The sequence below is a fragment of the Schistocerca serialis genome, chromosome 1 (genome assembly GCF_023864345.2).
Source record: "Schistocerca serialis cubense isolate TAMUIC-IGC-003099 chromosome 1, iqSchSeri2.2, whole genome shotgun sequence".
In the NCBI taxonomy this organism is placed as follows: domain Eukaryota; kingdom Metazoa; phylum Arthropoda; class Insecta; order Orthoptera; family Acrididae; genus Schistocerca; species Schistocerca serialis.
The window spans coordinates 1,119,735,281-1,119,750,212 of NC_064638.1; the positions used below are offsets into that span (position 1 = coordinate 1,119,735,281).

Genomic DNA, 14,932 nt, shown 5'->3' on the forward strand with positions numbered 1-14,932 from the left:
CCATTTTAAATCACTCCTAATGCGTACTCCCAGATAATTTATGCAATTAACTGCTTCCAGTAGCTGATCTGCTATATTGTAGCTAAATGATAAAGGATCTTTCTTTCTATGTATTCGCAGCACATTACACTTGTCTACATTGTGATTCAATTGCCATTCCCTGCACCATGCGTCAATTCGTTGCAGATCCTCCTGCATTGCAGTACAATTTTCCATAGTTACAACCTCTCGATATACTACAGCATAATCCGCAAAAAGCCTCAGTGAACTTCCGATGTTATCCACAAGGTCATTTATGTATATTGTGAATAGCAACGGTCCCACCACACTCCCCTGCGGCACACCTGAAATCACTCTCACTTAGGATGACCTCTCTCCATTGAGAACGACAGGCTGCGTTCTGTTATCTAGGAACTCTTCAATCCAATCACACAATTGGTCTGATAGTCCATATGCTCTTACTTTGTTCATTAAACGACTGTGGGGAACTGTATCGAACGCCTTGCGGAAGTCAAGAAACACGGCATCTACATGGGAACCCGTGTCTATGGCCCTCTGGGTCTCGTGGACGAATAGCGCGAGCTGGGTTTTACACGATCGTCTTTTTTGAAACCCGTGCTGATTCCTACAGAGTAGATTTCTAGTCTCCAGAAAAGTCATTATACTTAAACATAATACGTGTTCCAAAATTCTACAACTGTCCGCCTCATTGCGTATTTCTTTCAGTTGCCTTCTGTACTACATTGCAGCAGTTCTTTCAATGTATGGTTCATGTCCCATCGAACTACATTACTTAGCATGACTCATCATGCAAATATTTTTTTTCGTCCTGAAGTTTCGCACATTAATAATTATTACTCACTTGTAACTGGAATCTGATACCGCAACAGAGTATCGCCAACAGGAAAGTGCATTACATTAATTTGGCGTCTTTATTAGTGCCAGTTTCGCCGTATAAATCGTGAGTAGTGAAACTATGTTTGGACGTTTTTCATCAACGAGGCGATAAATGTCCCCATTATTCAGGTGCAACAGCTACCAGTTCTTTGCGTTTCTATCTTTAAGAAGGGAATTTACTGCCACTTTAATTTACTTCGTTGTTATAATGTTCGCTCTGTCCCTTGCGGTTCCTAAATAATCCTGGATATTTGAACTTACGTCCAATAATTTTCCTTAAGTATCTCGAGATGATCATGTGCCCGAAACTCGCCCATATATCCTGCTACTTGACGCGTTCATATACGCTAGGAAACGAGTTTTCCATTAGAAATTTGACAGCTCTGAGCGATTATGGTTCCAGCATTTGAATAAGGTGTCGGTGGCCTTGCGAGCGCCTCTGGTCCACTTTCTCTGGACAACGCGGCTTTTCGTTGTTTTTCATTAGCGGCTATTAAAGCCGACCCCCAGGTATTTTAATCGCCAGTAGGGGCACAGGCGAAACGGAATGCGGGTGCGTCGTGGATTAGGCATCAGATAGTACGCAACGATGCGGTCCATCATCCGGACGTCACCGTTACGAGGTCGATGATTCGTCTGTCTACAGCTCTTTCTTTCACTGTGTACGGTTGAGGTCACACGAGAGAACTTCAAATACTGATAATGACAGGCTTTCACACTTTAGTTGCTCACGAGGCGCAGGAGTAAGTATTTCGCACAGATCTACATGTTCACCTGCATATAAACTGCGCAAACAACTGTACAGTGCATAGCGCGGAGTATTTCATACAAATATTAGCAGTTTTCTTTTCTGACCTGTCCTTGGACTGAATGAAGGAAAAAAATACTATTTATAAGTCTCAGTATGAACTCTAATCTTTCTCTCGTATTATGATCTCTATGCAAGAGGAGAATGGTAGAACAATCTTTCCTCTACTATACTCTAAACAAAGAGAACGGGGTTGCGTGAAAACCACGTCGTCTTTCGTTTGAGGATATCCACTTAGAATGGAAAAGAAACCGAAGAGTACACAAGAGAGAGACTAAAGCAATGAGATGTAGCTGAAATGAGAATAGCGAGGAACTCAACATCAAAATTGGTGATCAGAAAATGGAGGAATTTAAAAAAATTCTGCTACCTTGGAATCAAAATAACTCATAATGAAATTTACGCTCTGCAGCAAATTGTGCGCTGATTTGAAACTTCCTGGAAGATTAAAACTGTGAGTCGGATCGAGACTCGAACTCGGGACCTTTGGCGTTCGTGCGCAAGTGGTGCTACCAAAGCACGACCCATTTGGAAGGTGGGAGGTGAACTACTGGCGAAAGTACAGCTATGAGGACGGATCGTGAGTCGTGCTTGGGTACCTCAGTCGGTAGAGCACTTGCGCACGGCCGGCCGCTATGGCCGAGCGGTTCTAGGCGCTTCGGTCCGGAACCGCACTGCTGCTACGGTCGCAGGTTCGAATCCTGCCTCGGGCATGGATGTCTGCGATGTCGTTAGGTTTAGTAGTTCTGAGTGTAGGGGACTAACGCAAATGTCGTGTGACTAGGGCCTCCCGTCTGGTAGACCGTTCGCCGGGTGCAAGTCTTTAGATCTGACGCCACTTCGACGACTTGCGCGTCGATGGAGATGAAATGATATTAATTAGGACAACATAATACCAAGTCCCTGAGCGGAGAAAATCTCCGATCCAGCCGGGAATCGAACCCGGGCCCTTAAGATTTACATCTTGTCGCGCTGAACACTCAGCTACCGGGGGCGGACAGGGGACTAATGACCTCAGATGTTAAGTCCCATAGTGCTCAGAGCCAGTTGAACCATTTTTAGAGCCATTTGAACTTGCGCACGAACGCCAAACGTCCCATGTTCGAGTCAGTTTTAATCTGCCAGGAAGTTTCAAAATGATCCATGACGGACGAAGCAGGGAGAACATGAACAGCAGACCAGCATAGGCAAAGAGCGCATTCCTGGCTAAGATAATGTCAACTAGTGTCAAACATAGCATTTAATTTAAGGAAAAAATTTCTAAGAATTTACTTTTGGAGCTCAACATAGCATGGGAGTGAATCATGGACTGTAACAAAACCAGAAGTGAAGATAATCGAAGCGTTTGAGGTGCCCTGCTACAGAAGAATTTTGAAAATAAGATGTAGTGATAACATAAGGAAGGCGGAGATTCACCTCAGAATCGGTGACCAAAGGAACATACGGAAAACACTTAAGGGGGGGAGATCAAGAGGCTGACACAGGAGAAGAATTCGTGGTAGGCCTCATCAATCCAGTGAAAAGACTGCTGACTCAAAGAAATGTACTGGGAGCATTTTTTGTGCGCTGTATCGATCTGTTACGATCCTAGCTGCGCGTCTCTGGATCCATTCGATGTCTGTAGTCATGAGTACTTGATACGAACTCAAAATACTGGGGCAACGCTGTAGAACTGGTCACTCTGAGGCTTGGTATGTGATTTATTTTACATATCAGTGGCACTCCTCGAAAGCTCTTCCAAGAAATAGGTTTCCATTCTGCCAAGAAAATATTTTGGGCACCTTGAAATTGATAACCAAACTTACATCGTCTGCTCCAGTTGCTGATGAAGTAAGTTGGTTGCCTATCTCAAGGTACATTAAATATTTTCCAGGGCCACTTATATTTTGCCCGCCCTGGTTTCACGTCTTAGCAGTACCTCAAAATACCTGTAAGATTGCGTCAAGCTGCAGACGTTCGTCCTTAACCTTTTAATCGAACCCTTATTAATTAGCTGTATGCATTTATTGCGTTTATTTGAATTTAAAGATACATGACATTTATTGCAGCAAGTGGGAGTTCTGTTAAAGTCTTCCTCAATTTTCTGATTGTTGTTAAATGCCAGTGTTTCCCTGTAGACATTAGCGTCATCAGCGAATACACTGAAAGCGATACTGACCCATCTGAAATATTGCTTATGTACACCTATAACATTGGAGTTCCTGTTATGCTTCCTTGGAGCGCACCCAGTGTTATTTTCGTTTATTTTGAACATTATCTATCCAGTACAGAGCACTAGATTTTATTAGTGTAATGTCATTGATATTGTAAAACATCTGCGTTTCTTGCTCGGCAGTGGACGAAGTGAGAAGCCTAGGATTTCTCTTATAAACCTATAATGACTCACCTTAATTGTAATATTTCAGTGCGTTCTGGGAGAAACAGGACTCAGAAATGCCGGATTAGCTAGCTGTGATGTAACACCATCAGCCATATTGAACAGTGGTATCTAATCTTAGGAGGAGAGTGGACCCTCAGACTCCAGGGCTTTTGATATTTGCAAAGCACTACCCTGGAAACCCGTCGATTATCTGCTGCCGTGGTTTCTCACCATTTACTCTTTTGTGTCAGAGTCAGAGTAGCTTACACCCGGTCTTTCTCTTTCTCTACAGTATTTGTCCTCAACATCTCCCTGTGGTTCCGTGAAAGTTATTTGCTCATGTCCTGTCTCACGTCCCATCATGCCCCGTCCTTTTTTCTAATCAGTATTTTCAACAAATGCATTTTTATTTATTTTGTAGGCTTTCGACCATAGAGTCCTTACACCCAATTATGTAACATTTCGTATAACCAGCACTACACGACAATAATGAGGCAAAACATTCACCATGGAGACATGACAAATGGGTCAAACGGCTGTGAGCACTATGTGACTTATCTGCTGAGGTCATCAGTCCCCTAGAAATTAGAACTACTTAAACCTAACTAACCTAAATACATCACACACATCCATGCCCGAGGCAGGAACCTGCGACCGTAGCTGTCGCACGGTTCCAGACTGTAGCGCCTAGAACCGCTCGGCCACTCCGGCCGGCGGAGACATGACAAGGTAAAGCTGAGTATACATGTATATCATGGATTCAAGTTTTCTGCTACAAAAAGAAGGTCTGAAGTAAACGGTAAATAACGGTAGGCTTATAAGAGTCCTTATGTATAAGTATTGGACAACATACATCGTTATTATAAAAAGAACAAGGCATTAGTTACAATTTACAGCATTACAATTACAACATTACAAAAAATTGTTTATAGCGATGTGTGTAACACACATCATTATGTAAGAACAATGATTATGAGGGAAGGAAGATTGGGGTTTAAAGTTCCATCGACATTGAGGTCATTAAAGACGGAGCACAAGTTCGGAATGTTTCAACGATGGGTAAGAACACCATCTACGCCCTTTAAAATTAACCGTCCCGAAATTTGCCTGGAGCGATGTAGGAAAATCACGGAAAACCTAAATCTTAACGTCGGACGTGATTTGAACCATAGTCCACCGGAATGCGATTCGTGTGCCAACCACTGCGGCGCCGCGCTCTGTAGAATATTTATGACTTTTGTATGTCAGCCTCATTTTGTATTAACAACTGGTAACAGGTCCAGTTTAGCACGTTTATGTCTGTGCCAGCCATTGATGTCACACATGGATAACTGACAAAGGAGTGTGTTGCTTGAGTAACGAAGTTGGGTGTAGCTGCGCGGAATTAGCCGAGCGGTCTAGGCGCTGCAGTGATGGACTGTGCGGTTGGTCCCGGTGGAGGTTCGAGTCCTCCCTCGGGCATGGGTGCGTGTGTTTGTCCTTGGGATAATTTAAGTTACGTAGTGTGTAAGCTAAGGGACTGATGACCTTAGCAGTTAAGTCCCATAAAATTTCACAAACATTTGAACATTTTTTTGAAGTTGGGTGTAAAAGCTGTCTCGTATGGCGCGGATCTCTTCTGAGATACAGTTCTAATTTGCAAATCATTGTGAATCGTTGGGTCCATAAACAGTGTTGGTCCCAAAACGGATATTTGTTATCGTATTCCTTTCCTTTCATTCTTCCAGAATGAGATTTTCACTCTGCAGAGGAGTGTGCGATGATATGAAACTTCCTGGCAGTTTAAAACTGTGTGCCGGACTGAAACTCGAACTCTGGACCTTTGCCTTTCGCGGGCAAGTGCTCTGCCAACTGAGCTACCCAAGCACGACTCACGCCCCGTCCCCACAGCTTTACTGGTACTGGCAGAAGTAAAGCCGTGGGGACGGGGCGTGAGTCGTGCTTGGGTAGCTCAGTTGGCAGAGCACTTGCCCGCGAAAGGCAAAGGTCCTTAGTTCGAGTTTCGGTCCGGCACACAGTTTTAAACTGCCAGGAAGTTTCTTTTCATTTCTTACTTTAATAGCCCTTGTAATTTTCACCTTTCTGTATCAGTACATATCATAGGCATCGAATCTTTTCTTTTCCGTTTATCCCACTCTCCACGATTCACCTTCACACAAAGCTGTGCTCCAAACTTACATTCTCGGAAATTTGTTTCTCGTATTGAGGCCTATGTTTGACACTAGTAGATTATTATTTTGGCGAGGAATGCTGTTTTCACTACTGTAGTTTCCATAATTGACGCGTCGCAAGTTATCAGTTCCGAGGAAGCAGAATTACTGCACTGCGTCTGTCACACGGTTATTTATTCCTAAGCTCTAGCGCGAAGTAAGAATACCTTGCTCTGCTCTTTGGCTCATCAAGGAAGGACGTACGCTGGAGGCGTCACGGATGACGAAATGTTCCCCGTCCAGGGAAGAGGATATCTCGGAAGCAGGAGTCCCTTCAGTTTGACAATGCACTTACGGTGCGTTCGGGACGAGCATCACTCTCACCGCATTACGCCTGCGGAGAAAGTGGAAATATGCTAATACGGCGAGTGCGTCCGCGCGTGACGGCTGTGAGATGTTTACTCTAAAAGTCGGCTCTCCGGGTGTGACGCGGATTAACGAGCGCCGCGACGCCCACACGGCTCGTATCCGGAGGAGCGTCGGCCGCATTGTGTGGGGTGGCGTTACAAATAGTCTCCATTAAGGCGGCTCGGCTGGCGGCTGGCGTCTGGGTCTGGCCACGCCCGCGATCTGTCTCCTGCGCAGGAGCAGGCTGCGGCAGGCTGCGGCAGCTCTCGCGAGACGCGAGACGCCTGGACACAGTGGCCGCTGGAGCGCTTCTCCAGGAGCCCCGCAGGCGGCTGGCCGTGGCCCACCTGAGTGGTCTCCATACGGCAGGGGTGTACTAAAGAGAGAGAGAGAGAGAGAGAGATATCGCTTAGTTGCCGAAGACGACCAGTGCTTTCTCGTCTAATGACACAGTCGGGTGGGCGCTGACCGCGTCCACGCGCTCGTTCACTAGGGCAGAGGCTGCGAATTTGCAGTGTGCGCATGCGCGATAAGTATCCTTGTGGTTCCTTAATCTTCGTGTCAGTGCAGTTCACACTATCACCTGTACCGAGTCCCATTATTCCTTTTGCGCAATTTGATCACGAGAGCCTACAGTACAGCTGGATTTTGTTAATTATGAAAGAAGTTGACGACTATAATCAGTTCAAATGGTGCAAATGGCACTAACCACTATGGGACTTAACATCTGAGGTCATCAGTCCCCTATACTTAGAACTACTTAAGGGGGGTGCGACGTCAAACGGGCCGACTTGGAGCAGGAGAGGCACCACAGGACATTTTACTTTCTGTTGTCTATACTTTTACAAATAAATTTATAAAACTTTGTCAGCATGACCAGGAAGGATTCAGGATTCACACTCATAGCAATGGAAGTGCAAAAACATAACAAAATAATTTTTTTAGATATGAAATTTCATCATTTTTCCACTTACTGTTGGCTGCATTTGTTGCTATAAGTACATTTCTCTTCACAAGTAAGAGAGATTCCTTGATGAATTTTGCACAGCATTCAAACCATACTTACAGGTGTATGAAACTCTAGAATCTTCCAAATCTATTAAAAACTGTGCTAAAAATTGAGAAAATTAACTACAAAATTTGATTTTTTTCTAAACGTAAAGTTTAAAACGTAACAGCTCATTCATTTCTTCATAAATTAAATAGATTCTACAATTTCAGACACCTGTAAGTATGGTTTGTATGCTGTGTAAAATTCATCGAACAGTCTCTCGTACTTATGAAGAAAAGTGTACCTGTAGCAACAAATGCAGCCAATAGTAGGTGGAAAAAAGATGAAATTTCATATGTAAAAAAAATTGTTTTGTTATGTTTTTGAACTTCCGCTGCTACGAGTGTGAATCCTGAATCTTTCCTGGTCATGCTGACAAATTTTTATGAATTTACTTGTAAAAGTATAGACAGTGGAAATTAAAATGTCCTGTGGTGCCTCTCCTGCTCCAAGTCAGTCCGTTTGACGTCCTACCCCCTTAAAACTAACCTGAGAAAGTAACACACATCCATGCCCGGAGCAGGATTCGAACCTGCGACCGTAGCGGCAGCGCGGTTCTGGACTGAAGCGCCTAGAATCGCTCGGCCACAGCGATCGTCTTATAATCAGTTGTCACGTTCCTTACCGTAGATCTGATCCATCTGTTCTGTCCAAAATGTCTCCCATGGTCCGTCCGACTTAAGCTACAGACTGAATGTGAGCATTATTTCATCAGTTATTTATTCAGACAAATTTAAAGCTCTACAGCGGCCTTCAATAACATTCAGTACTCGATTATCTCATTAACTTTCGTTCTAAATGGTCATGGTCAGTCTCAGGTATACAGCAACACTTTCCCTATTTCAAACTCGGAAAGTCAACAGCTACAATGAAATTCTAACGCTTGCCAGGTCATTTAGTGCCGCTACGTTGGGACGAAGCTGTATGGAGCCCAAGTTTCCTCAGCCGCATGGGAGAGCCGACAACTCACCTGTTGCCCCGCACGCAACGAAAGCTTGCCCTCGCGGTGGCGAATGAGGTTTAGATTAGATTAGATTTACTTTCATCCAAAATTGATCCGTAGTGAGGAGGTCCTCCAGGATGTAGAACATATCAGAAAAACAATAATACACGACAAATATTTACAACTGAAACAAATAAGCTAATGTACCTCACACAGGTCCCAAGTGGAATGATCGTTTTCTGTTTTTAATGAACACTACGTGAATGTATCATTTTACAAACACTCATTTAAAAAGATCGCATTAATGCACTGAATTTAAAATAAAAAAATGTCTTTTTTAATTATAAGGTAATAAGCATATATATATCAGTTGGTTCTACTGAGAAATTCATCAATGGAATAGAAGGAGTTGGCCACCAATAAATCCTTTAGTCTTCTCTTAAACTGAATTTCATTGATTGTTAACCTTTTTATGGCTGCTGGCAAACTATTGAAAATGTGTGTTCCTGAAATATGCACACCTTTTTGTACAAGAGTAATTGACTTTAAATCCCTCTGAAGATTATTCTTACTTCTAGTATTGATTCCATGAATTGAGCTGTTGGTTTGAAAAAATTGATATATTTTTAATGTCAAATTTCATTAAGGGCCGACCGGTGTGGGCGAGCGGTTCTAGGCGCTTCAGTCTGGAACCGCGTGACCGCAACGGTCGCAGGTTCGAATCCTGCCTCGGGCATGGACGTGTGTGATGCCCTTAGGTTAGTTAGTTTTAAGTAGTCCTGAGTTCTAGGTAACTGATGACCTCAGATGTTAAGTCCCATAGTGCTCAGAGCCGTTTGAACCATTTTCATTAAGGAATAAATATATTGGAAAGCAGTAGCGAGCATCCCTAGCTCCCCAATCAGGCTTCTGCAGGATGTTCTTGAGTTCACACCACATATAACTCTTATTGCACGTTTCTGTGCCCGAAAAACTTTAGCTTGGCTTGATGAATTACCCAAAAAAATAATTCCATGTGACATTATGGAATGAAATTAAGCACAGTATGCCAGCTTTTTCATTTTTATAACCCCTATGTCTGACACAATTCGCACTGCAAATAGAGATTTGTTAGTGCGAATTGTGTCAGACATAGAGGATATAAAAATGGGGATAAAAATCTGAGACAACTGCCGGCCACGCGTTTCCGCGCCCCTGTAGAGCGAGTGATGGCGAACAAACGTTGATCGATTCTGCGAATAACCTCCTCATTTCTTATATTATCAGTTCACCTAATTTTCAGCTACCTACTATAGCACCACATATCAAACGCTTCGATCTTCTTTTTTTTTCTATTATCCCAGTCTGTGATTGACTACTGTACAATGCTGTGATACAAAGGAACATCTTTAAAAAATTATGTCTCAAATGAAGGTCGATGTTTGGGAGCTGTACATTTCTTTTGTCCAGGAATGCCCTCTTTGCTATTTCTAGGCTGCTTTTCGTGTTCTCCTCACTTCGCCGCCATTTGTTATTTTGCTACCAAAGTAACAGAATTACTTCACTCCCTCTAACTCCTGGTCCACAGGTTTGATATTACGTTTATCGCTCATCTCATGTCTCACCAGTTTCGTTTTTCTTCTGTTTACTCTCAGTCCATGGTGTGTGCACACTAAGATTGTTCATTTCTTTCAACATGTCCTACACTTCTCGCTTGCGTTTCCTGAGCGTAGGTGTGTCATTAGTGAAACATATCACTGATATGCTTTCACCCTAAGTTCTTTTATTTATGCCACTGTGTCTTCAGTACTACATACATCTCTGGTCTATATCCCTTCTACTGTGAGCACATCGTTTTATTTCTTCCATTCTTTTTGCCCCTTTTGGTTCTTGTACAGATAGTCTTTTACTCATCATTCCTGATAGCTTACACCTATACTCCTATGAATTTCGAAAACTTTGCCGCGCGGGGTAGCCGTGCCGTCTAGGGCGACCTGTCACGGTTCGCCCGACTCCTCCCGTCGGAGGTTCGAGTCCTCTCTCAGGCATGGATGTATGTGTTGTCCTTAGCGTAAGTCAGTTTAAGTTAGATTAAGTAGTGTGTAAGCTTAGGGACCGATGACCTCTGCAGTTTGGTCCCATAAGATCTTACCACAAATTTCCAAATTTTTTTCGAAAATTTTAATCATTATACATTATAAAACGGTTTTTGTAGTTCGACAGTTGTTATGAACCTGCCTTCATTTTTCTGAAGTCTTGCTTCCCTTTCTTGCGCAACGTATTTCTTAAAAACACGTATAATTGCGACTATAAGCAACAATCTTTGTAAATTCAAAAATGATTCAAATGGCTCTGAGCACTATGACACTTAACTTCTGAGGTCATCAGTCCCCTAGAACTTAGAACTACTTAACCTTAACTAACATAAGGAGATCACACACATCCATGCCCGAGGCAGGTTTCGAACCTGCGACCGTGCGGTCCCGCGGTTCCAGACTGTAGCGCCTAGAACTGCTCGGCCACCTCGGCCGGCAATCTTTGTAAATAGTCACAAAGATTGGGACAGATTGAGACGGTGCGATGGTAAGAAATTGGACTCGTATTCAAGAAGGTGACTGTCAGATCTCCAGTTGCCCATACAAATACTACTTCATTGCGTTTCAAATGGGTATGCGGCATCTCAGTGGTGTTCTACAGTGTTTTTAAAAATTTATGTTTATTGGGGTTTTTATAGCTTTAATTTTGTCATGTAGCATGGTTTTTAAAAATTTGGTTGAATTTTATATGTGCTTATTGAGCCATTTCCATGTGTTGCACTTTCATTTGTTGAATTCCCCAGCTTGGAGCGCTCATGCTGCTGCCTTGTTGGTACAAATGTCGCACGTTTTCGTTAACAATTATTTTCTTTATGTATGAAATTAAATTACATGGCAATTTTTAATGTGTTGTAATACACCGATTATGGCTGGTGTCGTAGGCATTACTTTGATTACCGTTCCCTAATGCTGAAATTGCTTTCCTTGGACATTGTCAAATTGCCACACTGATGGCAGTTCGGAGTAATAAGCATCGAGATACTGTGTGTCGCGTAGGAATGTTCTCCGCTGTTAGTACATTCTTATAAAGTACTCCTTTTGACATACTGTCTTATGTTTTATATTTCACGCCACATACCTGATGATGAGGTTCTCCCTAAATGCCTAACGTGACGATAAATCAAGTTATATTGGCTATCAAGACAATTTTTTTACCATTTAGTGCAGATACGGTCGCATATTTCAGCATAGGATATTTTGTTGATGTGATAAAATACACGTTCTCATGACTTCCAAAAGTCGCTTAAAGCGAATTCCAGAATGATTTCGTTGAAGTGGCATTGTCTCTTCCTTTCCCGCCCCTCAATATTCGTCATCAGCAGGACGCAAAATCCTAAACTTCTTTATTTTACGCCTTTATAAACTTTTCTAAGCGTGGTGTGATTTGGTCGCCCCCTTTGATAGATGTTGGGATTGTTCTATTATATGAAGGCAGAGATAAACGCTTCGGTTATGCGATTGGCGAGTAGCTGAAAGTTTTATGCGCTGAACTTCCGAATCGCTTGTTACGGGACAATAGCAGTTATGCTTGAAGGGGAACGTGGACAGTAAACGGTTCACACAAAAAAGAACACCTTTTTTCAATGTGATTTTAGAGAAGAAAGCTCAAAATTGAATGAGTACATCGAATAACTAATGAGGAGACTAAAATTAAGATCATTTAGATTGTTAGGCCACGTCATATTTCGTCAAACAGTGTACCTTTCGACTCCTCTGCTGGGATCTTCTTCAGGGTCTTGTGGTGTCCACTGTAGCTACCACAAGATCCTGAAGATGATCACAGTCGAGGGATCAAATCGTCCATTGTTTGAAGAAATATGACAGAGCCTAACAACCCAGAAGATTTTAACTTTAGCGACAGCGGCCCCGAAACCCTGCAGACTAACATAACGAGAAGATACATATCGAGTATAGCAAAAAAGAAATTTACGGCACAACTTCACTAAAAGAAGGGATCAGCTGTTAACGAGACTTCCTGATCCGAGGAATCGTCATTTTTTTTAATGGATGGAAGTGTGTGGGGGTAAAAATCGCAGTGGTTGACAGAAGTGGCTCCAAGGCAGTCAATGATATTGAAAATATTTCCCGGATACTCAATAATATTGATCGTGTAGGAGTGAGATTGAGAGGTTCCACAAGAATGTTAAGAACATAAAAAGTTTTGAAGCATGTTGCAGTTCTTGGAAATATAGTGCTGTCTGTGGGCAGTACTGACAATATCCTGGCCAATCTCTCGCATGCTACACGGACCAAGGAGGTTAGGTTAAATTATGTTCGATGTTGTTGTGTGGAAAATGAGTTCAAAACAAGACGAAAGAGTTTCATTAATGGAGTGCATGTAAATGTGAAGTTAATGCCGGCATTGTGGGATGCTAGGGCAGATGACTACAAAAACAGAGGTGTTAAGAGTGATGAATCTTACGATTTGTTGTTCAGATAATGTAGGGATCCAGAATGATATTTTCACTCTGCAGCGGACGCTGCGCTGATATGAAACTTCCTGCAGATTAAAAACTGTGTGCCGGACGTAGACTCCATCTTGGGGCCTTTGCCTTTCGCGGGCAAGTGCTCTACCGACTGAGCCACCCAAGCACGACTCACGCCCCGTCCTCACAGCTTTATTTCTGCCAGTACCACGTCTCCTTTCTTCCAAACTTTACAGAAGCTCTCCTGCGAACCTTGCAGAACTAGCACTCCTGAAAGAAAGGATATCGCGGAGACGTGGCTTAGCCACAGCCTGGGGGATGTTTCCAGAATGAAATTTTCAATCTGCAGCGGAATGTGCGCTGATATGAAACTTCCTGGCAGAGAGCACTTGCCCGTGAAAGGCAAAGGTCCCGAGTTCGAGTCTCGGTCCTGCACACACTTTTAATCTGCCAGGAAGTTTCAATATAGGGATAAACCAGAAAGGAAGAGGTTTTTAAAAAATTTAATGAACCCAGGCTTATTAATAAAAGGATATATACAAATATTTATCTTCTTGTATACATTACTACCCGAATATAGTCCTTTAGTGCACGTATTACTGCATGGCACGTTTCCGTTAGCATGTATCAGATACCGTAAGGTAAAACTGCACTTGCAAATTTGGAGTCTTCGAAAAAATTGCCTGTAGCAAGGTATCGTAGCATAATAGATAAGCGCGGGCTTAGTGGGACCGCGTGTCTCATTCCATTATTTTATTTTTGATGATGGGGATATGGCATCCACCGAAACTCATCGGGGGTGGGAAAGAAGGAGGGGAGCAAGTGTCTACATATGGAGAGGAGAACCAATTCCAGTAATGTATCAAATGTTGCACCATCAACACACAATAAGTTATGACAGTCTTTTTCCTTTCCCTCAGTCTAAATCTCTCAACAAGTTTACTTGAGTAATCTTCTTGAACCGATTTGGCGTCAACCTTATTTTTCTGCTTACAACAAAGTAGAGCCGTTATCACAGCAGCTGCATCACTTTCGTGCTACATTCCGAACAACAGCACTGCCTCACAATATTGTTGACAGTATAATGGACAATATCTCTGGGTATTCTAGGGAGAACGTCAGTATCATTGTGCACAACGTTACTGAGCAATACTGTTGACCCTCTAAGGGCCGCTTAACACTTGAATACAATAAGCAGGTTGAAACTGACGTAGGCTATAATATTTGCTTGGATTTGAAGAGACTTGAGCTGGGTGGACCGTGACAAGTGGACGTTATGTGAGTCGGCGTGTCTTTCTGTTTCAGGCAACGGGCTGCCTGTACGACCACATCCGGTGGGGCGAGGCGTTCGTGGTGGTGTATAGCGTGTGCGACCGCGCCAGCTTCAACGACGCGCACGAACTGCTGGACAAGCTGGCCAAGCTGAAGTTGCCCTCCTACTTCACGACGCTGCTGCTCGGCAACAAGCGAGACCTCGACCACTCGCGGTAAGAACGACCACCACCACCACTATCACCACCAGCAGCCGCCTCCGCTGCCCACTCGGGACGTCAAGTCCTAATCCGCCTTCCTTCTGCTATCTAAACAGTACTCTCTGCGTCGTCTCACAGCCACAAGGCAACAAGGCGACCACACGGCAATTGGACTTTTTCACTTTCTTGGGGGGGATTCCGTGCCTCAGTGTGTAAAAACGGAACCCATATAGGCTCAATTTGTTGCCCGTCTGTCCGTGTGTCTCTTCTTTTTGTCCGACTTTTAAGAACCATAATCCTCAGGAATCGGTAGACGTATCACTTTAAAATTTATGTCACATAG

General features: G+C 43.3%; 1 protein-coding gene across 2 annotated transcripts in view; it reads left to right on the plus strand.

The window, feature by feature from the left end:
- Window positions 1-14,932, plus strand: part of LOC126416730 (ras-related and estrogen-regulated growth inhibitor-like) — a 605,084-nt gene that overhangs the window by 553,369 nt on the left and 36,783 nt on the right. For both annotated transcript variants that reach the window (XM_050084555.1, XM_050084564.1), the window contains one exon: window positions 14,423-14,604. In XM_050084555.1, the coding sequence (XP_049940512.1) occupies window positions 14,423-14,604 (182 nt within the window). The remainder of the gene's footprint in view (window positions 1-14,422; window positions 14,605-14,932) is intronic.